We start from the raw sequence: 24,997 nt of genomic DNA on the forward strand, positions 1-24,997 counted from the left end.
AATGAGGTTGGTACCACTTGTTCGGATAGTGTTTTATAATTTACTACTCGGTGAGAAAAAAGGGGCTTCACTCCGAGTTTACGAAATAGTGGTTTCTAAACCTTCTTGTTATGGTCTTGAAGATGATAGGTTCTGAAAGGAGCAAAAAGATAAGTTACATTAACACCCAAATCGTTATTAAAGATACATAATGCTGATATGAGGTCACCTTGCATCCTACGATACGATAAGGGGAAAAAGTCAGGCGTTTTAGGCGCTCATTGTAAGGGATTTTGGAACGATTCTTTACTAACATTGTTCTTATACGTTGAAGATGGCACAGGTTTTCAGTGTTTGACAACGGTTTAACCAGTAACACCTTCTAATATAACTCGTACCCACCAAGAGAAATCAAAAGACAGAATCGAAGAGATTGGAAGATATATTTGATATGATATCAATATATCGAGAATCGTCTGATCTAATCTGGCTAGCGATTGCCGTAAATGTTGAGCACGGCGTTCCCACTCGTGATCTGGTGCAGATGCATGACCGAGCGCCTTCAGCTAGGTGAGTCCACTAAAACTAATCTGGTCAGCATCCAATATTGAAAACTTACAGAGCAATTTATTTTGGGGATTTATTTACCGCTACAACGTCAAACGCACTCTAGCGTGCATCATTAACAAGATATGAAGTGACTGTTTAAACACAGAATTCTAGGTGTGCTTTACACAAGTTTGATATAGAAATTCGTAACATCTCCTCGTCAAAGCATTTGAATCCTTGACGAAGTGATCACAACGCTCGAAAACCTTTAGCGGCTGCTGAGTTGCAATGAGTTGTTTTTAAGTCGTATCAGTAAGTTTAACTAGGATTAAGACCGCATGAGACCAAAAATCTTTCAATAACATGTCATTGTCAAGTAACAGTAGAGCACTTAAGCAAATATGGCAATGAATAACGTTGGTCTGAAATGACGATATTGAAAATTGGATTAGATAAACAGTGGTGAAAGGCGGGTGAGCCAGTTTGCCTCTCATAGATGACGGGCAATTCTAATGATAAGGTGAACCCGGGTAGGTATAAGCTGTGCTACGTTTTAACTTTATATCGTTTATTATGTATCAAGATGGTAAATGAGTGTCCCTTTTACTGCATTCCGTGAACTACCCACACAGTTTTCTCATAGACCTCGAGTCGATTATCTAAGTGGTCAAAAAGTAAAGACAGACTGCTACTAGTAATCAGTGAGATAGTTGTTTAAAGAATGACATAAATACAATAAGTTTCTCCCCAAAATAGCTTCGTCGAGTGGATTCATTTGTTTGTGTCCTTTAAAATCCACCCAGTAAATACATCTTTAAATTGTACTTTTCGTCACATGTATAAAGTAATCAACCTCAAATTATTCGTCATAATCCATTGAATACATGTTGTTTTCATTGTTCTTCATTGTGCACGTTGTCACCTAACAATTCACCACAACGACGATCGCTAAAAGCTGTTATGGATTAACACAACATTTAGAATTATCCTGTTCTAAAATACATAAATGTGCACAAAAAATGTTCAGTTCGCTCATAAGTTTTAGTGAAAAGTTATGGTAAAAACTCATTGCAAAAAACCTTTCTGTTCAGGTCATCACAGGTGATAGATTCGACGATGTGGTCAGTCAGTCAGTAACAACGTAGAACTTCGTACGTACGTACATCAGTTCGAGTTGCCACACCACATTAGCACAGAGATGCACTTGTCGATTCAAATCCCGTAGTGGTAGAGGTAGCAAGAGTATAAGCAGTAATCGGGAAGATTAGGGTTTGGAGATGTTATTTAAAGAGTATAATCCAGTGAAAGAAATTTGGAAAGAGGAAAAAAAAGGGACATAAAGAATTCAGAAGATTAGAATTTGGGAGAACACAGAGAGTGGATGCACCTGCGCCATTGCAAACGATTTTGAGCCATGTCATTCAGGGTCTCTAACCAACGGTTGCTGTAATCTCGCGGTCCCCAACCATGTAGTCTACACCTACCAACATGACTCAGTTCACTTGTCAGTGACTTCATGGACTTGTGCCATGTTTTGGTTTGGCCGCCCCTAGCTTTCTTCCAACCTACTCCTATACCACTGAACATAGCACGTCGGGGCAGTCGGTGGTTGGGCATACGTAACACGTGTCCAAGCCATCTCAACTGATGAAGTTTCACTACTTCATCAATTGATTTGCCATCCTTACCTAGTACCCGTTTCCTAACAACTGTGTTACTTACTCGATGGTCCCATGATATATGAGCAATGTTTCGAAGACACCTATGATCAAATACTAGTAACCTACGAATATCCTCTACTCTTAACGGCCATGTTTCACTGCCATAAAGAAGAACGGAACAAACTGCTGCGCAGTAAACACGTCCTTTGGTTGATAGACGGATATCTCGCCTACGCCATAAATGACGCAAGTTGGCAAAAGCTAATCGAGCCTTCTGTATCCGTGCTGAGATTTCGTCACACGCCAGACCACAAGGGCTGATGAGACTTCCAAGATAAGTGAAGCGGTCGACACACTCAACTACTTCACTCCCTACCATTAGTTCGGGTGTCGATGCGGTATGAAATAGCTTGACTCATTTACTATTAGAACCGCGTTAGTCTACCCCTTCCTGCTTTATTTCAGATCCGAAAAGTTTCTTTTTTCGTCTAAACGCCACGTGTGCAAGTAAGAGTTGTGGACATCTGTTAATAAATGCTTAAGTCAAATGAATATAAATAAGCCATATTTCACACCCTTCCTATTGTGTTTTGCTTTAATATAAGTTTCATTATCCCATATTTTTTCATACCGCCTCTATGTCTTTATAGCATACTTCTCCCGTCTTTTACCGTTGCTGCTATATCGTTTATACCAGTTTCGTCTCTAATCAAGTGGAAAGTGTGCAAGCTGTTTCTGATTGTCCGCGGAGTCATAGTACTGGGTTTGTATTATAATCAGTAGTAACAGTCTAATCTAGCGACCAGTTACTGCTTAAAAACTAGTCTTTTCACGTCAGACTCGTGGGAGCCTGTTGAATCTAACGTACAGTTTACTTTTGATAAAACCACATGTTCCGGTTTCTGTGACTATTTAGACAAAATGTAGCACTGGAAAGTGTTTTTTCTACCTCGCGTTTACTAGAATCGACCATTAAATTTCAATGACATTAAATCGCCTTGGTCATTCAACTTTGTTTTAGAAACATTTTGTTCGATAAAATCATAATCAGCAACGTTCGGGTTGGTAAAAGTATTTTAACTAGTGAAATATAGTTAATCCATCAGATGAATCAGAACTGATTAAAGTAGGTCCAGTGTTACTCTTCTACCTTGTACTCCAACACTGGTTAGATGTATGTTGATTCCAAAAAGCCAGAGCGCAAGCATACTGAGTAAAGATTCTCTCCAACTGTCATTCTGAACAGTGTAAGGAAGTAACTTTTTCACGACTAGGCTCAAGAAATGCTAAAATTCAGTATTTGACAATCCTCCATGATATGACCCAAACTTATTCGGTTTCCTTGTCTCCGTTTTTTGACCATCCTGTTTCGCATCTCCTATGTATTTAGTTGTTCAATGTCACTCGTTGCTGACATCCGCTTCTTTTTGTCGGAAGGTGTTGTAACTAATGCGAAGTTCTGGTTTTTATTAACATCCGAACTTACATTTGAGCACTCGTAAAATGATGGTAAATCCTCATACACCTAATGAATTGATGTAAAACGTTGTATAGACAGTACTTAAATAGTCAGTCAGTCGGTAACAACGTAGAACTTCGTACGTACGTACATCTGTTCGAGTTGCCATAGCACATTAGCACAGTGATGCAGTTGTCGATCCAAATCTCGTAGTTGTAGAGGTAGTAAAAATATAATCAGTAATCTAAAACATTAGGGCTTCAAGATGTTATTCAAGGAGTATAATCCAGTGAAATGAATTTTGAAAGCGAAAAAAAGGGGCACGAAGAATTCAGAAGATTTTGGGAGAACACAAAGAGTGGATGCACCTGCGCCATTGCAAACGATTTTGAGCCATGTCATTCAGGGTCTCTAACCCTCGGTCGCTATCATCTCGCAGTCCCCAACCAGGTAGTCTACACCTACCAACACGGTTCAGTCCACTTGTCAGTGACTTCATGGATTTAAGCCACGTTTTGGTCTGGCCGCCCTTAGCTTTCTTCCAACCTACTCCTACACCATAAAACATCGTACGTCGGGGCAGTCGGTGGTTGGGCATACGTAACACGTGTCCCAGCCATCTCAACTGATAAAGTTCCAACACTTCATCAGTTGATTCACCATCCTTACCTAGTACCCGTTTCCTAACAACTGCATTACTTACTCAGTGGTCCCAAGATATACGAGCAATGTTTAAAAGACACCTATGATCGAATACTAGTAACCTACGAATATCCTCTACTCTTAACGGCCATGTTTCACTGCCATAAAGAAGAACGGAACAAACTGCTGCGCAGTAAACACGTCCTTTGGTTGATAGACGGATATCTCGCCTACGCCATAAATGACGCAAGTTGGCAAAAGCTAATCGAGCCTTCTGTATCCGTGCTGAGATTTCGTCACACGCCAGACCACAAGGGCTGATGAGACTTCCAAGATAAGTGAAGCGGTCGACACACTCAACTACTTCACTCCCTACCATTAGTTCGGGTGTCAATGCAACCCAATCCTGAAGCAACATTTTGCATTTCGAGGGGGAGAATCGCATCCCGAACATGCTTGCATTGTTGCTTAGAGTGATCAGAAGACTGCATTTTGTCAGCGTCTTCATCAAATAGAACTAATGTCATCCTCATATTCTAAGTCAAAAAGTGAATCTCCCGGTAGAAGTTCAACCCTTGGGAATTTAGATGGGGAAAGTGTTATCCCTAAAAGCATGTCTACGATAAAGTTAAACAAGAATGGAGAGAGTGGGCAGCCCTGACGAACACTACTTGAGGTAATCAGTTCTGTTGACAGTTCGCCATAAGCTCTAACTCGACCAGTTGTGTTCGAGTAGAGAGCCATTATAAGGTTAATGTACTTCTTTGGTACTCTTTTCAGTGACAAACACTGCCACAGAACCTCACGATCAACAGAGTCGAATGCCGCCTTTAGGTCGAGAAATACTACTATTGTGGGGCGTCTGAATGTGTGTCTATGTTCTAGGACCTGACGTAATGTGAATATCTGGTCTATACAACCACATCCAGGTCGAAAACCAGCCTGGTTTTCTTTAGTCTGCTCTTCACGAGCTATTATTGAAGCTGATATTTTAGACACTATATTAGTCAAACTGATTCCTCTGTGATTGTCACAAGAGGACTTTTGTCCTTTCTTATAGATTGGCACAATCAGTGATTGAGACCAGTCAGATGGGATTACGTCCAGTTCCCAGATTCTACTTAATACCTCTGTCAATCTCGCTGCTAATACTGGACCACCATCCTTAAAAGTCTCAGGAGTAAACCTGTCAGGGCCTGCTGCTCTCCCTCGCTTCAGATATCCTATAGCTTTTTTAACGTCATAAAGAGTCGGAGGACTTACATCAACTTGCAATTCAGGTCGACTGGAGATCGTGTGAAACCGAAGTGTGGCTGAAGGCCAGTTGAACTGATCCCTAAAATCGATCCAATCTCCTGGATTGAGAATGAATAATATGTCCATCTTTTTCTGAGATAGTTTCGCTAACAGTCGGGTTCCTAATACCGGTTTCCTTAACAAGTCTGAACAGTTGCATGCTGTTACCTAATGCAGCTGCCTTTTCCATCTCTCTTGCTTTCGGCTCCCAAATGCCCTGGTATGGCCGAGAGCGGGGTGGGTCCGCCCTCCCTCTCGAGATACTCTCACACGGCCATGTGTATACAGCCTCTGCCAGGGAAGTCCTACTCACTGCCTTCTTGTAGCGGGGGTGTTGTTTACGAAAATGAGACGACGAAAAGCAAATGTCCGGCGCTTTAACCGGATCCCAAACCAATGGTGCACATGGGCTCCAGTATGCTGCAGGAACGAATGGCGTTTGAATCAATCGTTGGTCACCGGCTACAATGGGACTGCATCTCCTCACGATGCTCCATTGCCTTGTGGATTAGACCTATAGGTCAAATGCTCGGGGTGTGGCCCCCTAAGAAAACCACCTGCTTCGGTCTGGGCACCCGGGCAGTATCACAGCCCACACGCAAATGATGAACTCTCTATATCTATGGAAACTACTTTTCTCGCTTCGAATAACAATCAAATGATTCAAATTATTGTCATTACTATTATTGTTATTATTATTACCATTATTATTATTGTTATTATTATTATTATTTACTACGACATTATTCACCCTCTTTTATTCCTACTCTGTCTATGCTTATTTTTTCGACTTATACAGCAGCTCGTCTTTGGTGGATATTCGACTCTATCTAAACGTTCTCGAGTCACTGCCTAGTTGAAAATTGTATGTTACCACCGAATATGAGTACTGAAGCAGTTTTTCTGAAACCACGTGCACCATACAAACTGGCTGCCTTCAACTTCCGCACACTTATGCAGGTTGGACAACAGATAGGGCTGGCTATGTCTTTGGAAAGTTTTAATATCGACGTTTGTTGTCTATCCGAGACCTGTATTCAAGACTCTGATGAAGTACTACAAATTTGCTCTCCATCTGTCGCTTCGAAAAGCTTGTTTTACGTGCGTTTATCCGGGGACCCTGTGGCATCTTCGTCTGGTCTTGCTGGCGTTTGTGTCGCACTAAGCGCTAGAGCTGAGGCAGCACTAATCGATTGGATCCCCATTAACAGTCGGTTATGTGCTGTTAGATTAGAGAGTTCCATCAAATTGAGAAATCGGAGTGAGGAACGATGTCTTTTCGTCATCTCTGCCTATGCCCCGACAGATTGCAGCCCGGATGCAATCAAGGATGAGTTTTACCACCAGTTATCTGTTCTTCTCCAGAAAGTGCGTTCAATAGATATTGTAGTACTAACCGGAGACTTGAATGCTCAGGTCGGGCGTCTAGGCACAGAAGAGAGTCGTTTAGGTGGCCGATGGGGACTCGTTGGTCGTCGGTCAGATAACGGGGACCGTCTACTGCAACTGTGCACAGACCACAACCTGTTTCTGGCTAGCACTAACTTCCGGCACAGTCATCACCGATGTGCCACCTGGCGTCCTCCCTCTGCGTCCCAAGCCTGGACTCAGATTGATCACATCGCGATCAGCTACCGCTGGCGTGGTTGTGTACAAGACTGCCGCTCCTTTTGGAGTACCTATCTGGACTCTGACCATGCCTTGGTCTGCGCCAATCTTGCCTTACTTTTCAGTGGACAACGAAGTGACCGCCATCAACGGATTGATATTAGCAAGCTGGTTGCAACTTCTGTTGCAAGTAAGTATCGAACCGAGCTAGCCTCTAGGCTAGCTACCACTCCACCGAAAAGTATAGATGAGCATTGGTTGCAATTGTATGACGCCATGAAAATGGTGGGTACAGTCAGTTGTGGGTTCGCGAAACGTTTGACCATAAACGAAGGATGTTACGTAAGGAAATTGGGCAAAGCTTGCGTAAGGACCGAGAAGCCTGGTGGTCGAAGCGTGCTAATGAGCTGGAAGCAGCAGCTGCATCTGGTAACTACCGGAAGCTCTTCCAACTCATCCGAGCCACTGGCAGCAAGAAGTCTGGTGTGAGTGAAACAATCTGCGAGGATGATGGGATGCCAATCACTAACATCCATCGACGTCTTGGACGATGGGCAGAATTTTTTGAAGGGCAGTTCAACTGGCCTGCTGCTCCGGCAACATCGGTCAGACTGTCCTGCCCTCCATGGCCGGTGACGACTGATCCACCAAACGAGGAGGAAGTCCGCAAGGAACTTCAACTCTTGGAAGCGTTACAAATCACCTGGCCCAGATGACTTACCTCCGGCTCTTTTTAAAGATGGTGGTGACTTTTTGACTAAGGAATTGACGACGTTGTTTACAAAGGTTTGGGAACTAGAGAGTGTACCAACGTCATGGAATGAGTCGATAGTTGTCCCTATCTTTAAAAAGGGTTCACGTCGTTCCTGTAACAACTATCGGGGGATAAGTCTACTTCCGATTGCGTCCAAGCTATTGGCTTCCGTCATACTTCGTAGGTTGTTCAAAACCCGAGAAAGATTGACTCGCGAGGAGCAGGCTGGGTTTCGTTCTGGTCGAGGATGTATTGATCATATCTTCACCCTCCGCCTAATGTTAGAACACCGCCATACTTATCAAAGGCCAACAATCGTAGTGTTTCTTGACATCACGGCTGCCTTCGATTCGTTGGACAGGGCTGTTCTCTGGGATTTTCTATTGAAGAAGGGTGTGCCTGAGAAGTTTATTAACATCCTAAAAGCCCTATATAAAAACACCTCAGGCAGAGTGAGGGCATACAACCACCTTTCTCCATTGTTCCATTCGAGCAGTGGGGTTAGGCAGGGTTGCCCAATCTCACCATTCCTCTTCAACTTCGCCATCGATGACATTCTGGAAACAGTTCTGATGGATGCAAGTAATGGTGGTGTGGATCTGTTGCCTGGAGAAAGACTTCTCGACCTTGAGTATGCGGACGATATTGTCTTACTGAGCGATAATGCCCAAGGCATGCAATCCGCACTTAATCAGTTGGCAATCAGTATCCGTAGGTATGGTATGTGCTTTGCACCTTCGAAGTGCAAAGTATTTCTACATGACTGGCAGGATTCCAATCCTGTACTCACCCTGGATGGTGAGCAGATAGACGTAGTCGAGAAGTTCGTGTATCTGGGTAGCTGCATAAGTGCTGGTGGTGGCGTGAGTGATGAGATCAATGCATGTATAGTAAAAGCCAGAGCTGCTTATGCCAATCTTGGCCATCTTTGGCGCCTTCGTGATGTTAGTCTGGCTGTAAAAGGTCGGATCTACAACGCGTCGGTGAGAGCAGTTTTGCTCTATGCTTGTGAAACCTGACCTCTCTGAGTTGAGGATGTTAGACGACTCTCTGTGTTCGATTATCGTTGTCTCCGAAGGATTGCTGACATTCAGTGGCAACACCATGTTAGTAATGCAGAGGTTCGGCATCGTGTGTTCGGGCATAGAGACGATAATCCGATTAGTGTCACCATCTTGAAACACCGACTTCGGTGGCTTGGACATGTTCTACGAATGTCGTCCCAGAGAATTCCACGTCGTGCATTATTTGCGGACTCTGGGACTGGTTGTAAAAAGCGGAGAGGTGGTCAGTGTAAGACATGGTGTGGTCGTATGAAAAAAAGCTGCAAAGGGATGGCTTGTGTTGGTCCTTCACGACTCCCTGGCTGGGGTCCGAGAGATGATGCAACACGGTGGCTAGAGACGTTATCAGATATGGCTCAGAATAGAAGCCAATGGTGATCCTGCTGTAACCTTTTACTTTCTTCATAAAAAAGTGGTTGTGTCTTCCTTAACTGAAAGATTTCTTCTGATTGTACCTTTCCGTTCCCCCATTTTTACCATTATTATTATTACACCACCTTACATTTATCTCTTCGTTATTATTCTCTTTTTTTTCTTTTCCTTCCCCTTAAATTCTCATTGTTTTGTGTGGCGCATTCTTGTACCAATATTTATGTGTTCAAATAAGTAAATAAAATCTTACTTTCCCTACCCACCACTGTTCACGATCACTGCGTAGTTTTCTTATCAGCCTTCGCTTAAGCTGCTTCCGCTCTTCGTTATGTTCAGAGCCAGATGGGGTGAGCTTCCGATCATCCATCAGCACGGTAGATGCTGCTGAGATCCAGTGTTTCTCCCTAAGCGTATGGTTTACCGTACTAGCAGATATCACCGCTGTTTCCACAGCTTCTCGGATGTCATTCCACTCTGCCTAGGGGTGGGCATCACTTGGCTGCCTAACTGTTTTTCTCGTTATTCCTGAAGTAAATTCTTAGCTTGGCTATCATTAAGTTGGACCCTAAGAGGTTTCCTTGCAGCGTCTTTCCTACGCCCAGTAAGACGTAGACAAATACGCGCTCGCACTAGAGCATGATCAGAATCCAAGCGCGTGCTCCAGAACGAGCGACAGTCTTCTATCGAACCCCTCTATCGGTGGCTTATAGCGATGTGAACTATTTGGGTCCAACGTTGGGACGAATTCTGGGGTCACCATGTCAAAAGATGGTTTTCCTTATGCTTAAAGTTAGTATTTGCAAGGAACAGGCGGTTATCTGAGCATAGCTGCAACAGACGGTCGCCATTATCTGTTCTTTGAGCCACAGCACCATACGATCCACCCAGGTGTCTTTCCCTATCGCTTAGTTTACCTACTTGAGCATTAAAGTCACCAGCCACTTACTATCATCAGAGCGCCTAGCTTTTCGGAGGTCGGAAAGCTTTCTGTAAAACTCATCTTTTACAGCATCTGAGCTGCAGTCAGTGGCAGAATAGGCGGAGACGACGAAGAGGCAACGACGAGTGTCCCTATCCTTCTGAGTCCTTACTTTTCCGTTTAGTCGAACAGCGCACAAGTGACTGTCTGCTGGGATCCAGTCTAAGAGAGCTTGTTCTGCCCTAGGACTCAATGCTATACCTACGCCGGCGAGGCCACGGGAAGCAGCATCATGGCTTCCAGATAAACGAAGCGTCAGTCGAGTTGGTTCTTTATTTTGACATGGTGAGGTCAAATGAATGACGCTACTCGGATCCTGTATGCGCGTTTCAGAGACGCAGCACACATCGATGACGCGAGATTCTAAATTCCTAGCTAAGGAAGCCCGTTGTCCTATTTGGCACAGTGTTCGTACGTTAAAAGCTCCTAAGTGTAGTTTAGAGCGTGGTTTCAGGAGACCAGGAATAACGTTCCGCGTACTCGAATCGTTTGCCCTAGCGGTGCGAGGTGATAAAGAGAGGTGAGGAGGGTTGGTCATGGAGATAAGAGAGGTATTAGGAGGTGTAGGAAGGATTTGAATATGACCAACTTGGTCTCGTGTGTTGTTACGGGTATGAGGGCTGATGTCACTTCACGGCTTCCCACACCGTGGGAGGGTATTTCTTAAGTAAACACCTGAAAGGAAAGTTGGATTAGTGTCGGTCTTGACGACCTGGGGGCGTAACCACAGAGCCCAAGGGACAACTGCTTGAGGCCGGTTGCGCGCGGCCTTTTTGTGGGAGGTTTTTGACGTGTTAGCTCCGTTCTTCAAAGGACCTTACCTCCGGAGACGGAGACCCGTGAGGTAAGGTGAGGCGTGACATTTTTATGGCCGACCTTTTCTAACCCCTTCCTTCCTCGTGGGAAGGCAGCATCGCTGCAGATACTGGTTGCTCGAGGGGAACATCTTACTGCTGTCACACCCCTCTGCAGTCAGCAGTACGACTTCGCCCTCAGACCTTGAGTTGCTGCTTTTAGTCTAACTGTTCTCCAATCGACCTGCCTGGCATGGTAGAACCTACAGGAACATATGTTCCAGCCAATATAGCTCGGTCGGGTCATCACGATGGGCAATCTCGACCACCACGTCAAGGTAGCAGCTACCGTCGGGAGTACTAAATAGCAAAGATATCGAACGGTTGTTGGTCTGTGTCATGAATTAACTGAACGTGAGGATGTAATTGTTTAGACTCCAGCTTAGTGATTTAAAAGTAACGTGGTCGCTGCAGCAGTACAAGTTTATTTGCTTGACCCATTCATAAGACTAAATAACTGCTTAGTACCTTTTTGATTTTCGGTGATTCTTTAGTTGATATCTACGTGTAACAAAAAATCATCCTTAATAAGACTGAACAGACCCAGCAAGTAAACAGTCGTAAGGTTATTCTGAATTCCTTGATTATGAATGGTAAATGCTTGTGATGGCACACAAACTTCACTGTTTAATGAAGCCTTAAATACATTGTGACAAATATTCAATTTTTGTCACGCATCTGCTAGTTTTTTGTTACCACTAGCCAGAAATATGTTCTACATAGGCTTTTAAATCCAGTAGAAACGTCTTAGTAAATTAGTTATCTTTCGTATCTTCACAGCATTTTAATTCATGTTCTTCGTAAGAAATATTAACTAAAGATCGAGTTCAGTACTTTTAAGGAAACTTTTTTTCTGCTAGTCTCATTTTTTGTGTTTTTCGCAATTCTCTACAGATTTTAAAATGATGTTTTCTTTCCTACTAACTTCAGACTTTTGTCGAGTTTGCCGATGTGAGGGGACTGCTTCGAAACCTCTATTTCATCCTTGTTTGTGCATTGGGAGTATTAAATATATTCATCAAGATTGGTAGGTTTGTAGACATTGTTTGTGAGTTTCTTCTAACCGTAATCCTGTTTTGTTCATCCACTAAAGCAGACCTTTCAAATAAGCAATGATTTGTCATGACATTAACTCAATAATAAAACTGATAGTTTAGATATGTGGACAAAACTCACAACAATTAAATCACTTGCTCCAAAATGTTTCACTTCTTTCTATCTGGGACGTCAAGTAGTGTCGTTGGTGCATAGAAATATACATTACAAGTAGCGATCTAGATTATTGACTACTTTAATATGATAGTCTTTCAGTTTGACTTCCGACTATGTTCTGAAAAGTTCAGTCGTTTACTATATCTGCATGTTATTCTATCGTATTTACTCAGCATAAAACTCGTTTCAGGTTATTTTTTAAAGTGTAATCAATCATCACTGTAAAGGGAACCTGTATATGAAGAGTTGTACTTTCTCACAAAATATATATCCTTCGTGGTAGTAGCCCAGGCTTGCTTATATCTGGTCGTCTCTGATTGCTGTGTTGGAAAAACGCTGATCACTTATACTTGGAACGAGGGACCTCTGAGATTCCCACGACCCAAAAGGAAGAACACTAAGACTGGTATAAGTGAAGATTTATTAGCCCTAAAACACTATGACGACGATGACCCTAGTCTAAAATACACTCATTTATATATTGATTGTACACCCATTTTTGATTAATAATTAGGATGAAATCACACATATGAAAAATACATAAAGTTATAAGAAATCACATACTGAGCATAGTTCATGTCAATGGAATACACGAATATCATGTTTTGCAGAATAAAATATCATACAAGACAATAAAACAAATACTACATTGAGTAATCATTACATTGAATCAAAACAGAAGTAGTCTTGGACAAAACTCATAATGAGTAAATCAATCGAAAATTGACTTTTCTTTCCATCATATCAGGCAGTCAGTTCGGTCAAGAGTTTTGAAGGCATATTGTAGAGTATTTGCGTGCAGTCACACTTGGATTGTATTAAGTACTGCGTTAGTATTTTCAAGTTGCATACCAAAGAGTACCTCGTAACAATACGTAACTATCTAGCTGTGTATCCTTGATCAACCACTCTGACCGTTCCGATTTGTCATCCAAATAACTAAATATCAGTTTTATATTCAGCTAAAATGATCAAAACACAGATTTGTGAGTATTATAACTGAATCATATTTGATAACCATGCTGCTTATTCGTATGAGGGTAAATAAATAGTTTTGATATACAACTAATTCAAGTTCATTTAGCCTTTTATACTTCACTCTGTTGCTTATATTTCACTCGTGGAAATCATGAGTGGACCGATAACTCAGTGGTTAAAGCGTTCGAATTTCAGCCACTAACTCACGGGTTTGTAACCTGCTCCACTTTCGGTCTAGACCGCCAGGTAATGTCACAAACCCTCACACTTATGTGACCCAAAACCAAGAATATGAATCTGTATCTGATGAACTAGTTAGTAATAAAAATAGAAAGATAGTTATTAGTACATTTTATAATTCCTATAATTTTTTTAGCCTCATTCGTTGGCTTGAGTATAGCAAAAGAAATACTTGTGAATTATGTAATCATCGGTTTGCTTTCACTCGAATTTATGCATCTGACACTCCACGATTTCTGCCGCTCACCGTGTTGGCTGTGGGACTGGCCAACAGCTTGCGTCGATTTGTACTAAACTGGATTCACTTGTCGATTGTCTTCACTGCATGGTTGGTTGTAGTTCCTTTATCTGCCTGTCGCATGTACCGTTGTCTTTTTACTGGTAGCGTTTTCTCACTCCTCACACTTCCATTAGACATGGTTTCCACAAAACACTTATTACAAGATTGTGTTCAGGTAGGTTCGAATTAATTGTTTACTTAGATATTTAGCTTCTATATTTTATATTTTTTATGCACCCCGTTATTTGTTGCACACTCTTTAAAACTGAAATCCGATCTATGGAGTCTTTTAAGCATCTTTTAGCAATGACCGTTAAAAAATAATTTGGCTGGACGTTGCTAAAAAATAAAGCCGTTTAGTTAAACAGCAAGTGTAGATTTTCATATCGAGTTTCACAGTCAAGAATGCTGGTGGTGGTCGTATATAGCCACGACCTGGATGCTGTTGTTTAATATGCTTACTGTAACGGCCTGATGGATCCTTACTGACTGAATAACTAGTTTCTCGAGGTTCTATCATGCTAAATGAACCACTTCAAAAACCATGAAACTAAATTTGGCACATTTAAAGTTATGTGACAACACTATAGTGCTAACTGCTTCGCGGTAAGATGTTCCATAAATAACCAAAGTCGTCAGCGATTCTGGTTTCCCACGTTGGTAATTAGCATTAGGAAAAATGGGTCCTAAAAATATCCCACCCTCTGCCTCACGGATTTCCAGTCTCAGTCATAACGGTTGAAAAGTATGTAATTAATTCAACATAAAGAATCACTCATACGAAGAGTGTAATCAACCTCAAACGAATGTTCCTGGAGCCAGTACACTTTCAACAATAATAAAGTTTATTTAGAAATCTTTAAACTGAATCTTCTTTCAGAGCATGAATTGCCAATATGTGTTAACCCCTTACACTCTTCAACAGTACTTGTTTTCAACTAGTTCGCTAGTAAACCCCTTCCTCCGCTCCATAATCATCTATTCCCGTCGCTAATCCTTCTCTGATTTTATATTTTTCCATATATCGTAATATTTTTAACAGACAACTTTAACATTCAAATGGGTAGTCCACGTCATACTGTAAAACATCCACGTGGGTCTTCCTGCGTCCTGTTTCATAGAACAGATAACGATGACCGCCTTCTAATTCTGTACTCAGAAAATCGTCTATTCTTAACCATTGTCTACTCTTGGGATAAAAAAGATCGTAAGATCTGACAACTTTTAGAAACCTAATGATGAGCGGATATTATTATTATTATTATCAGCTTTATTCAATACTATATTTTTGGTACAATATAGAATTCTCAGCGTAAAGTATTTCAACAAGTTTCCGTTTCTTTCTTCTTGGTCGGTCCTGGCGATAAATATTGAGTGATCGCCACTTAGATGTTAGCAGTTCACTGAATAATGTGCATTCTTTTCGTTGTATATTGCCAGCAACCACATTTTATCTTATTGAATTTTTTGTAACTTTGACAGCGAAAGGTTGTACACTTTTCAGAAACGCAGCAGAATAGGTCATGCGATTAATAAACATAATGATATATTAAAACAAACAAAATTAGATAACTTGTCGAAATATCTAGATGGCAGAAACAAGTAGCCCAGATGCTCAAGCAGGCCGCTGTTAAAAAGGAAATTTATGGTTCTTAATCACATATGCAGACTCTAATGTGAGTGCGCGTTTGTCAACATTTTATTAGGCTCAGAGTAATTTCAACGGGAAGTTGGAGAGCTCAGTTCGAAGATGTAAGGTGAAAATAAACTGGTATTTAATCGATCATGAAAGAGATGTTGATATCGAAGTATCATGACATAGTTAAATCTACAGCTAAGGAACCAAGTTGCCGTACTTTAATAGCATTAGAAACATCAATTACATGACTTTCGAAATTTATAGCCAGGTATCCCTTGTCTAATCAGCGTGAATGTGAAGACATAGAAGACATTAAGTTTTAGAATAACTGTATCACTCGTCAAAATTGATACAAGTTTTCATAAATCAACCATTCTTTGGTTTAAAACCGTTTAGGCACCGGGATTTTCAACCTAGACGAGTTGTTGAGTTCGTTAAGTATCGATATTAATTTAAGAGAAGACATGAGTCGTATAGAAATGAGACGGAAAAGAGACTGAAAGCAACATAAAATATGATAAGATAATCTTAGTTTTTGTAATTTCCAAGGTTTAGCATTTTAAGTGTGTGAATGGTATTCGTTTTTATGCTAGTGATTATCATTTACTGATTGAGGACTGTAATACTATCCAAAGAGAAACAAGTGGAAATCATTTCTAATTATTTTATTTAATTCACATAAGGATATATCTCCATGATGGCCAGTCAATGAACTGCGTTCATACACCATTCTTTTCCCCAGGGCAGGGTCTATGTACATTTTTGGTTTGCAGTTAGCATTCTAAACCCCTATACCTATACCAGCTTTAAACATCTATCGACAAGGTTAAAGAGTTGAACATCCACTCTCATTTCCTTACTCTCTGTCTCCACACAATTTTTAATTGAACAAAGTCAATCTTAACTAACATTATATGTCACAGTATTGCCGGATGCAAACTTGTCTTTTTCTATTGATCTATTCATATCATTCTTTCTTTTCTATGTCCTTCGAAATATTCTCATTTTTGTTTTACGTGGTGAATTTTCTGAAATATTTCTTTTATACTATTAAGTTTCCTCTGCATTTATTTCTGCTATACGTAAATAAATAGATTTGAGAATATATATATATATATATATATTCAATAAATTCCAGTGGTATAATATCTTACTTAATTTATTCATCTTAGGGTTTCATTATTGTAATCTTTGCATTGGCCGCATTTTTGGGTTATGTTTCATTGCGAGAACAACTTCTCCAAGGAACACCAGCATGGTTGGAACGTGATGCTCATGCAGGTATTTTCATTTTGTATTTTGTATCGTTTAGATGGAATTCAGTTTAATTTATCTCTGTATACAGTATTATTCTTCTCAAAATGGTTAAGGATGGATTTATTTTATTAAATCAGAATATAGGAATATTGCACTGTTACACTACCGTGGTTTTCTACAAACATGTCTAGCACTATTATAATGTTTGTGTATACTCATCGAAGTGCTTTAACAATTCAGTATTTTCAAAATACGTAAAAATTTTGTACCATTCGGCAACGTAAAAGATCATTCACCACTTAATTTTATGCGTTGTGAATTCAAAGTGGTTTGGAAGTGAAAGAGAGAGTTAAGGTAAATAATCAGTTTTGAAAATCACTTCGTTACAAACCGAAGGGATTACTATAATCCATAATTAGCTGTATGATGTGGAAAACATAAAGGACAATAAATATGGATATCATCTCATATCTACGTTTAAAATGTGGAACGCATGAATGGACAAAGCTGAATTTAGACAGGTTAGTAAGCAAAGATTCCAAATCGGTTGATATAGTTGTGAATCTTCATCGTATGCCTAAATATCGCCTAATTTGATGCAACTTTTTAGCTGGCGTAGGAGTGGGTTAAAAGAAAATTAGGGGTGCCTAAATCAGGAATTGGCATCAGTCCATGAAGTCACTGACTATTTGTCTAAGTCATTTTTGTCGATTCAAACTACCTGGTTGAAGTCGTCATTAGAACTATCATCAGTAGAAACAAACGGACGGTATGTTTTAGAGTCAGTTTCAGTGGTACAGATGCATTCACTGTTTATCTTCCTCTTTATTTTAAATCCGAGTTTCCCTACATACATACCTTTTCATTCTGTCTTTTAAGACCATATTCTCAATTTTCAGTCTTTCTCATTGTCATTGCTATCAGATTATTTAAATCTCTTACTATTCATCTTGTTCTTTTCACCTCGTTGTGTGAATGTATTCTGGCAACACGAGCTAACGCTTATTTGTGCCAGGCTTCAAGTTGACTATGACTGACTGAATTACTGCACTAAAGATAAATATTTACTAAGGTGAAGTGCTTTAGTCGCAGTATATTTTAGATAAGAACTAATTAGCGTTATATTACTTTGATCCGACAATCAAAGTCATTTAAGAAAAATATATTCTCTAGAAAGTTTGTTAAGTTTTTTTCCATCCACATAGTTCCCTTTATTATTTTAAAGAGAGCAAGAACAAAGATTGGTGCAGAATAATATGAACTCATTTTATTTTGTTAGGTTCTCATCAGCAGCTCTCTTTAAGTTTTTTTTATTCACAACCAAATGATTTATCCAAGTTAATTTTAAAAAGCCTATAGTATAGTTATTTTACGTCTAACTCGTTTTTACTCTTAACACAAAATGTTACTAAAGAGTACATTATGTTTTAAAAAAAGTAAATTGAGGCTTATTAGTGCAAACAACCTCAACCCACTAATGGATTTTAGCAACTTGAACCGACCTACATACGTACGAAGTTCTACGTTGTGACTGACTGACCTGTACATTAGTAAACTAACTATCTAAATGAAAGAAATTTTAGCGTCACTGGATTTTCCATAATTAAAACTGGTCAGTAACTTTGCAATTTTTTTATTATATACAAGCATATATACAAGAATTCTTCATAACATAACAGCCTTATAATAAGAAATAAACCACTATATGGTATGTACTACTTGTACGGACTGCTGTAAGTAGTATATATCAGGAATTGGGAGTAAAATTCTTGTAGACAGAAGAGGAAAATAAAGAGAAATGAAGGAAAAGCAGGCTCAGTTCGAGTAGCGACAGTAGTGAAAGAACTATGGAACTTATAAGTGACAATTCAAGGAAAATGTCCAAATGATGTATTCAATGTCGTTTTCATATTTTACGAAGTACGTAATTTTGCTTAATAGTATAAATTGCTTTACTCTAACCTAGTCTTCATTCAGTTCAAGCATACAACTTTTTTATTAGCTAGTATTTTATCTTCAGTAGACAAGTTTTATGTGAAGTTACATTTCAAACGTATATCAGATAATCCAAGCTGAACAACCACTGAAAATTTAGAATTATAAAACTATGTAGAGATTCGTTTTGAAAAAAATTTTAGACATTCAATATTTGTCTAGGTATTTTGTCAAAAATTTAAATGTAAATTTCTTCTGTGTTTCGATCACGAATTTATTTGTGAATTCCAGAAGCTCGTGGTGCTGATCCTCCCCATCCTCCTCGTCCTGCCGCTGGGGTCAATGGTAGGCGACCTCTATTTCCGGATATTTTCAATATTTTTGGTGTTGCAAATGGTGGTGGTTTAGGTGCTGCAGTTTTCGGTGAAGGCAACGAAGATCCTATTGAACCTGAAATATTTAACAATGATGAACAGCATCATCAGACTGTTCAACAAGAATTAGTGAATTCTGAACATATCACGTGTTCCTCTCTAAATCAACAACAACCGGTGATTAACAGTGGTATCTCAGAACCGTTAGAGCCTTCACATGAATCGGTAGATACTGTAAATCGTGGATCATCATCTAATCCACAACAATTGGCTTGGTATATGGAAAATACAGGAGTTAATTTGGAGGGGGATATTCCTGACGAAGATGGTAGAGCCAATAACGATCCAGCAGATGCAGATGGTGCACCAGAAGCTATGAATTGGAAACATTTATTGGGTCTAGATGGATCTTTAAATTTTCTGGAACACGTTTTGTGGCTTATTGCTTTAAATACTTTGTTTATTGTCATATTTGGTAAGTTTCGTGGTGTAGTAAAAGTATAATTTAGGGTGTTTGTAGTCAACGTGATTTGTATTTGCACCGCTAATATTTTACCTACTAGTAGTATATCAATTAGATTTTCGTTGATTGGGATCTAATGTCAAGCAATTTTTGATGTTTACAGTAAAGCTATACAGAAAGAATGGTGTTAAATGCGTTTATTGGGTTTATACACTGTAACTACACAAAGCATGTCAAATAAAACTTGATTTGTAATGGAAAATGAAATTCAACTATATGTCCTGTATATACATGTTATAAAGTAACTACTACGAATATCTAATCAAATACATGATAACAACAACTAAATAGTTCACATAATGTTGTGGCACTAATATAGCCCTTAAGTTGATCTCATTAATGAGATAGTAATTTGTAGCTCAGGTGGATGATTTAGGTGAATTTTTGTTCGCTGCGCTGGATGATTTGGTTGTGGAGCTTTCATTGTTCCTCTGAACAACAGCGCAAACTTCAAGTAGAAGTGAAGTGTTCAAATTTCTCCATATATGACCCATAGCCTGTCCTGTGTACCTCGTTCTTGATTGGTCAACAATAACAAATCAAGACCGAGGTTTACAGGACAAGCGGTGAGTCATATGTGGAGAAATTTGAACACTTCACTTTTACCTGAAGTTTTTACTGATGTTGTTCAGAAGAATAATGAAAGCTCCACGACTAAACCATCCAGCTCAGTGAACGAAACTCCACCTAAATCCTTACATTGTGCTTAGGCTAACTGTACTGAGCAACAGTGGTAAATAAGAGCTGAATATGAAATATACTGAAAGAATTTATTTTTCAGCACTTATATATTAGCAGATAAATAAGTGATTAGATGAAGTGTCGGAGTTGATAACACTCTAACTTCGAGAAAGTTAATAATTACTCAATTCAAGTTGCCAGATAATCAGGACAGCGAGATGTAATCATCATGACAAATTTCAATGTAGTAGAAGTGGTAACAATATCGGTAGTAGTAGAAAACATTCGGCACGGACAATATAATGCAAAATGAGTTCGCGGAATAAAATGTATGAAATTTTGAAACCCATGTTATAAAAGAAGACAAAGAGCGAATTCTGTGCCATCGTGAAGGATTATGAGCCATATGACCCAATGAATAATTCGCTATTACTAATGGAAGGAAATTTTAAGATTGAAACAGTTCAAATTTAAACAATTATTTGTTTCTGCTCGTTTATCTGCTTTCGTATTAAAATGAAACATTTTGTACTATGATTATTACTGCTGAGGTCATTAATGCAACCTATGCGTCAGTATTCTAACCCTGATGAGATGTCTAATGTAGGTAAAGTAGTCAGTTTGTGTTCGAAACTAGGTTACTTGTTCTCAATGAAAATGAAGGGTCTGTTGTATGTCCCACTTCATCAAATAAAATGTAATTGTGACTGTGTTATAACTTGTGGCCTGTGTGCCCTGTTAATGTATAGCGTAATGATACCGCCTATTAGAGAGCAGTGACTTATCGATCGAACCAGTGAGGCATAAAACACATACGAGCAGTCTAGAGTACCTATCGATCCTGATTCCTGCCTAACCCAGCCAGTGAAGTCGAGAACACCAATCTCAGCCTCTGAAATATGAATCACTTATTTCAAGCATACGGGGTTTATATACCAATCAGACAGACCACATCGTACCATAAAATAGAAAACAACATTTGTAGAAGTTTTGGTCAAATGTGGCTGTGAATGTGGGAGGTAGTAATTAATAGACAGGGCATAATTCAAGAATGGTAAATCGTATAATAATAGTTCATAGTTCAAAATAAAGCTCATAATAAAAGGGACATGAATATGTATAGTTTAGTTATTTAACAATTATACGATAAAAATATACGCATAGTATTGGTCCATAAATGGATCTCAAAAGTTACCATTCATTGTGCTTATCGGGGCATTACAAGCTGTAACACCACTTTCTGCATACTTTTGAATTTGATCTACACAATTCCAGCTTTACCAACTGCATTTCTGGTCATTAATGTTTGAGGATAACCATCCTTTTTTAATGTTCAACAAAAGTGTTATATCTAGTGCTGCACATAAGAGCATAATTTCCATTCAGGATTTCATTTTAACTACCTAAAGCTATCTGCATGTTTTCTACAAACAAGCGATTGTATCATCCAAATTTGCCGGATGAAAAAAGCAAATAAAATGAAAGTTAGAACTTGAAATGAAATCCCCAGGGAAAAATATGCTTTTGCATGAAGCACTCACCCACTAAACGAATGGAAAATGTTTAATACCGCACACATATTGAGCATTGAAAAACTAAGCGTTACAAGACCACAGACACGTATCATATTCCTTCATTGATGATAATTTTTGCTTAAGTTTTAATGACATTTATTAGCCAAGCTTTGTATATTTTTCATGTCACTGATTCACATATACTAAATTCATGATTGTTTTTTATCATGACCATCGTGTAACTTGATTTTTTACCGGTTCTTTAATATCGTCATATGTGTACGCTTGATTTCCTCTTTTATTTTTCACTAACTGCATCATTTATCTATTTAATTTATAGCCTTTTGTCCATATCATATGGGTCAGTTTACTGTGTTGGGATTCAATTTGGAGCGTTTTGTAAGTGAATAGTTTTTTCCCTGTTTTGTTGTTAAAGCCAATCACAACTTATTATTGTCAATTATCAACAAATATTTTAATTTATATGTAGATTAATGCAACTCACATGGAAGGGTTTAGTACAAGTTTAATTGGTTACATTATTTTCGCTTTTGCTTTGATTCTTATGCATGAAGTATTCGCTATTCTCAATATGCCTCGGTAAGATAAATTTTTTTATATATATATATATATATATATATATATATATATATATATATATTTGCCTTTATTAATTAACTTGTATTGAATTGTTTTTTATTTTCTTAAAAAACTCCTGTCTTATACAGAAGTACTTTACGTTTATAAGGTTCGAAATACATGTCATACCTATAGACACCAATTGCCAACTATTTAAGTGTTACTTGCATATTATTTTTTTCGTCTTACTATAAGATAATATCACCCCCCTACTCAAGATTGAAGTCTTTCTCCAGATAACGAATCCATGCCACTAGTTCTTACTTTGCAACAGAAAACTTATCAACAGCAAATTTGCATGGGAATTTTCAAATTCTTCACCCATCCCTCACCACACTGTCGGACTAGAACCATTAAAAGGAGTGATTGAATCCCTTCGCTCTGTTTAAGGTGGGTTCTTTACGACGGACTAGTTGTAGGAGCTACTACTAATAACAAATGATGGCGTAGGCATGTAGCCAAAATGTCATTCGAATTACTTAATAAGATAAGCTATTCAAACACATCTAACAATCTTTGTTAATCTTATTTCCTGCAATATTTAGATGTTATCATCTTACTCAGGATGAATTTATCCAACTTAATCCACAATAGAATTCAATATCTTAAGTGAAATTTAAAATTTAATCAAAAATTTGTCATCATTAACATTTTCGTGTAATCATCAAAATGCTGTTATAAGTTGTTTTAAAATCAATTTTTGATTCCATCTATTTTCCTATCACTGATAGTGTGTATGATGATACTTTTTTTCGGTTATGTGATCCGGTATCTAACATCTTATTAAAAATAACATGATGACGTTGATTCAGATTAGAATGCTGAGTCCTAATTTAATTTAATTTGTCATTAATTTGTGGATGTAAATCTTCACTAACTTGTCAAGTCAGAGAGGGTGCTGACATTAGAACTTAAAATAATTCTACGAAGCCAATTTGGATGTTGATTTGGTCACATGTAGGATTAATACCATTTATTTTCTTAAAATCCGTCACTAATCTTTTGATACATTTGTATGTATCAAGTCCAAACAAATGAGATAAGTTCACGTGGTGTGTTAATCAATTCATTTTTCGCCCTAGCTTTAAATGCATAGTATCGGTTTTCATTACATATTCGATTTAAAGACTAGCTGAATCTTGTTAAATACTCGCAGATGACTAACTTTACTAACATAAAGCAAAGTCATGTGTGCACTTGTAAATGTAACACTTACAAATAGGAAAATCTAAGAGCCCTAACATACAAAGGCTAAATTTTCAAACGAAATTAACATATTTTCCAAGTTCAATTATTAGTTACCTCAAAAATCAAAAACTTATAAAGTAACCTTATAAAAATGATTAATCTTTGTCAGTTAATTAGTTAATCATAAACAATGTATAACTTGAAACAAATGTACATCGTCTTGAATAGTCATACAACTTCAACACGTCAAAATAAATGTAATACCATGATGGTAGAAGTAAGTAGTATCAGCGGTAATAAAGGAAAAGTTAGGAATAGAGAATGTGTAGTTTGAGTAAAAGAAAGTTATTTGTACAATACAATATGTGAAATAATATTCGAAACTTAGGATTTTAGATTGTGGAAAGAATGAATGCATCAACGTCATGTAATCATTTGTAAAGCTTGTCATTTAAATTCTATCCATCCAATCACTAATTAATTGGACCCCATAAATAAAAAAAATTATTTAATCGTGAATCAAAGCATGTAGATGATAATCTTCTTTCGTTCGAAATGACAACAACATTTGATATCTGCTGGTGTTCACTGTCTCTTATTTCGGAAACGGAACTATTTAAAAAAAAACCTTTAAGTTTTATTTGGTAACTGAGATTTAATTTCATATCTCAGCATTTAATTGCTTAAATCCCTTCTTTACTATCTTACATTATCTGTACTCAATTTAATTTGCTTAGTTCTAAATAATAATCAACACTGTTCTCATAGTTACTATTATATGCTTAAAAGTTACTTATTATCAATACTTTTACAAATTATCGTTCGCACAGAGCTTGTTATTGGACTGGTCTTGGTTATATATACATCAAAGTTGCTTTGGTTTCTTTAATGGAATTGGGTATTTTCCCCATTTTGTCTGGACTTTGGATAGATGCTTGTGCTTTGGTAAGTATACCTTACTTGTTGTCTATCCATCGACAAATTATTTCACTTATTATTTTTTACCAGTAAATGCTATGGTTGAATTTTGTCGTAGCCTTTAAGCAAATTTAGTGTAATATGGTGTTCAACGAATAAAGAACACATAGCATTTAAATTATAACTACTGATTTTGCATATTGAGCATAAAGATCCATGTTATCGGAAATGGGTTTTTTTCAGTTATTGTTTTTTGTACTTAAGTTTTTTACGTGTGATTTTGAAATATCGTTTTAAATTCGAATGATTATCGCGATATTTGCAGAATACTTTGACACACTTTCTTAGTGTAAAATCTCAGTAGGTTGTTTTGTTATTTTGATGCACCGTCAATTTTTTTAT

The 24,997-nt window shown here is 38.3% G+C and overlaps 1 protein-coding gene across 2 annotated transcripts in view; it reads left to right on the plus strand.

Moving 5' to 3' along the window:
- Positions 1 to 880: 880 nt before the first annotated feature.
- The window catches only part of MARCH6_1 (E3 ubiquitin-protein ligase march6), a 46,898-nt gene continuing 22,781 nt past the window's right edge, over positions 881 to 24,997 (plus strand). For both annotated transcript variants that reach the window (XM_051210436.1, XM_051210437.1), the window contains exons 1-8: positions 881 to 1,058; positions 12,148 to 12,244; positions 13,784 to 14,102; positions 16,739 to 16,847; positions 19,050 to 19,607; positions 22,191 to 22,249; positions 22,341 to 22,450; positions 24,508 to 24,622. In XM_051210436.1, coding sequence (XP_051070430.1) covers positions 1,025 to 1,058; positions 12,148 to 12,244; positions 13,784 to 14,102; positions 16,739 to 16,847; positions 19,050 to 19,607; positions 22,191 to 22,249; positions 22,341 to 22,450; positions 24,508 to 24,622 — 1,401 coding nt within the window. In that variant the 5' untranslated portion in view covers positions 881 to 1,024. The remainder of the gene's footprint in view (positions 1,059 to 12,147; positions 12,245 to 13,783; positions 14,103 to 16,738; positions 16,848 to 19,049; positions 19,608 to 22,190; positions 22,250 to 22,340; positions 22,451 to 24,507; positions 24,623 to 24,997) is intronic.

This window comes from Schistosoma haematobium, chromosome ZW (genome assembly GCF_000699445.3).
Source record: "Schistosoma haematobium chromosome ZW, whole genome shotgun sequence".
Lineage (NCBI taxonomy): Eukaryota > Metazoa > Platyhelminthes > Trematoda > Strigeidida > Schistosomatidae > Schistosoma > Schistosoma haematobium.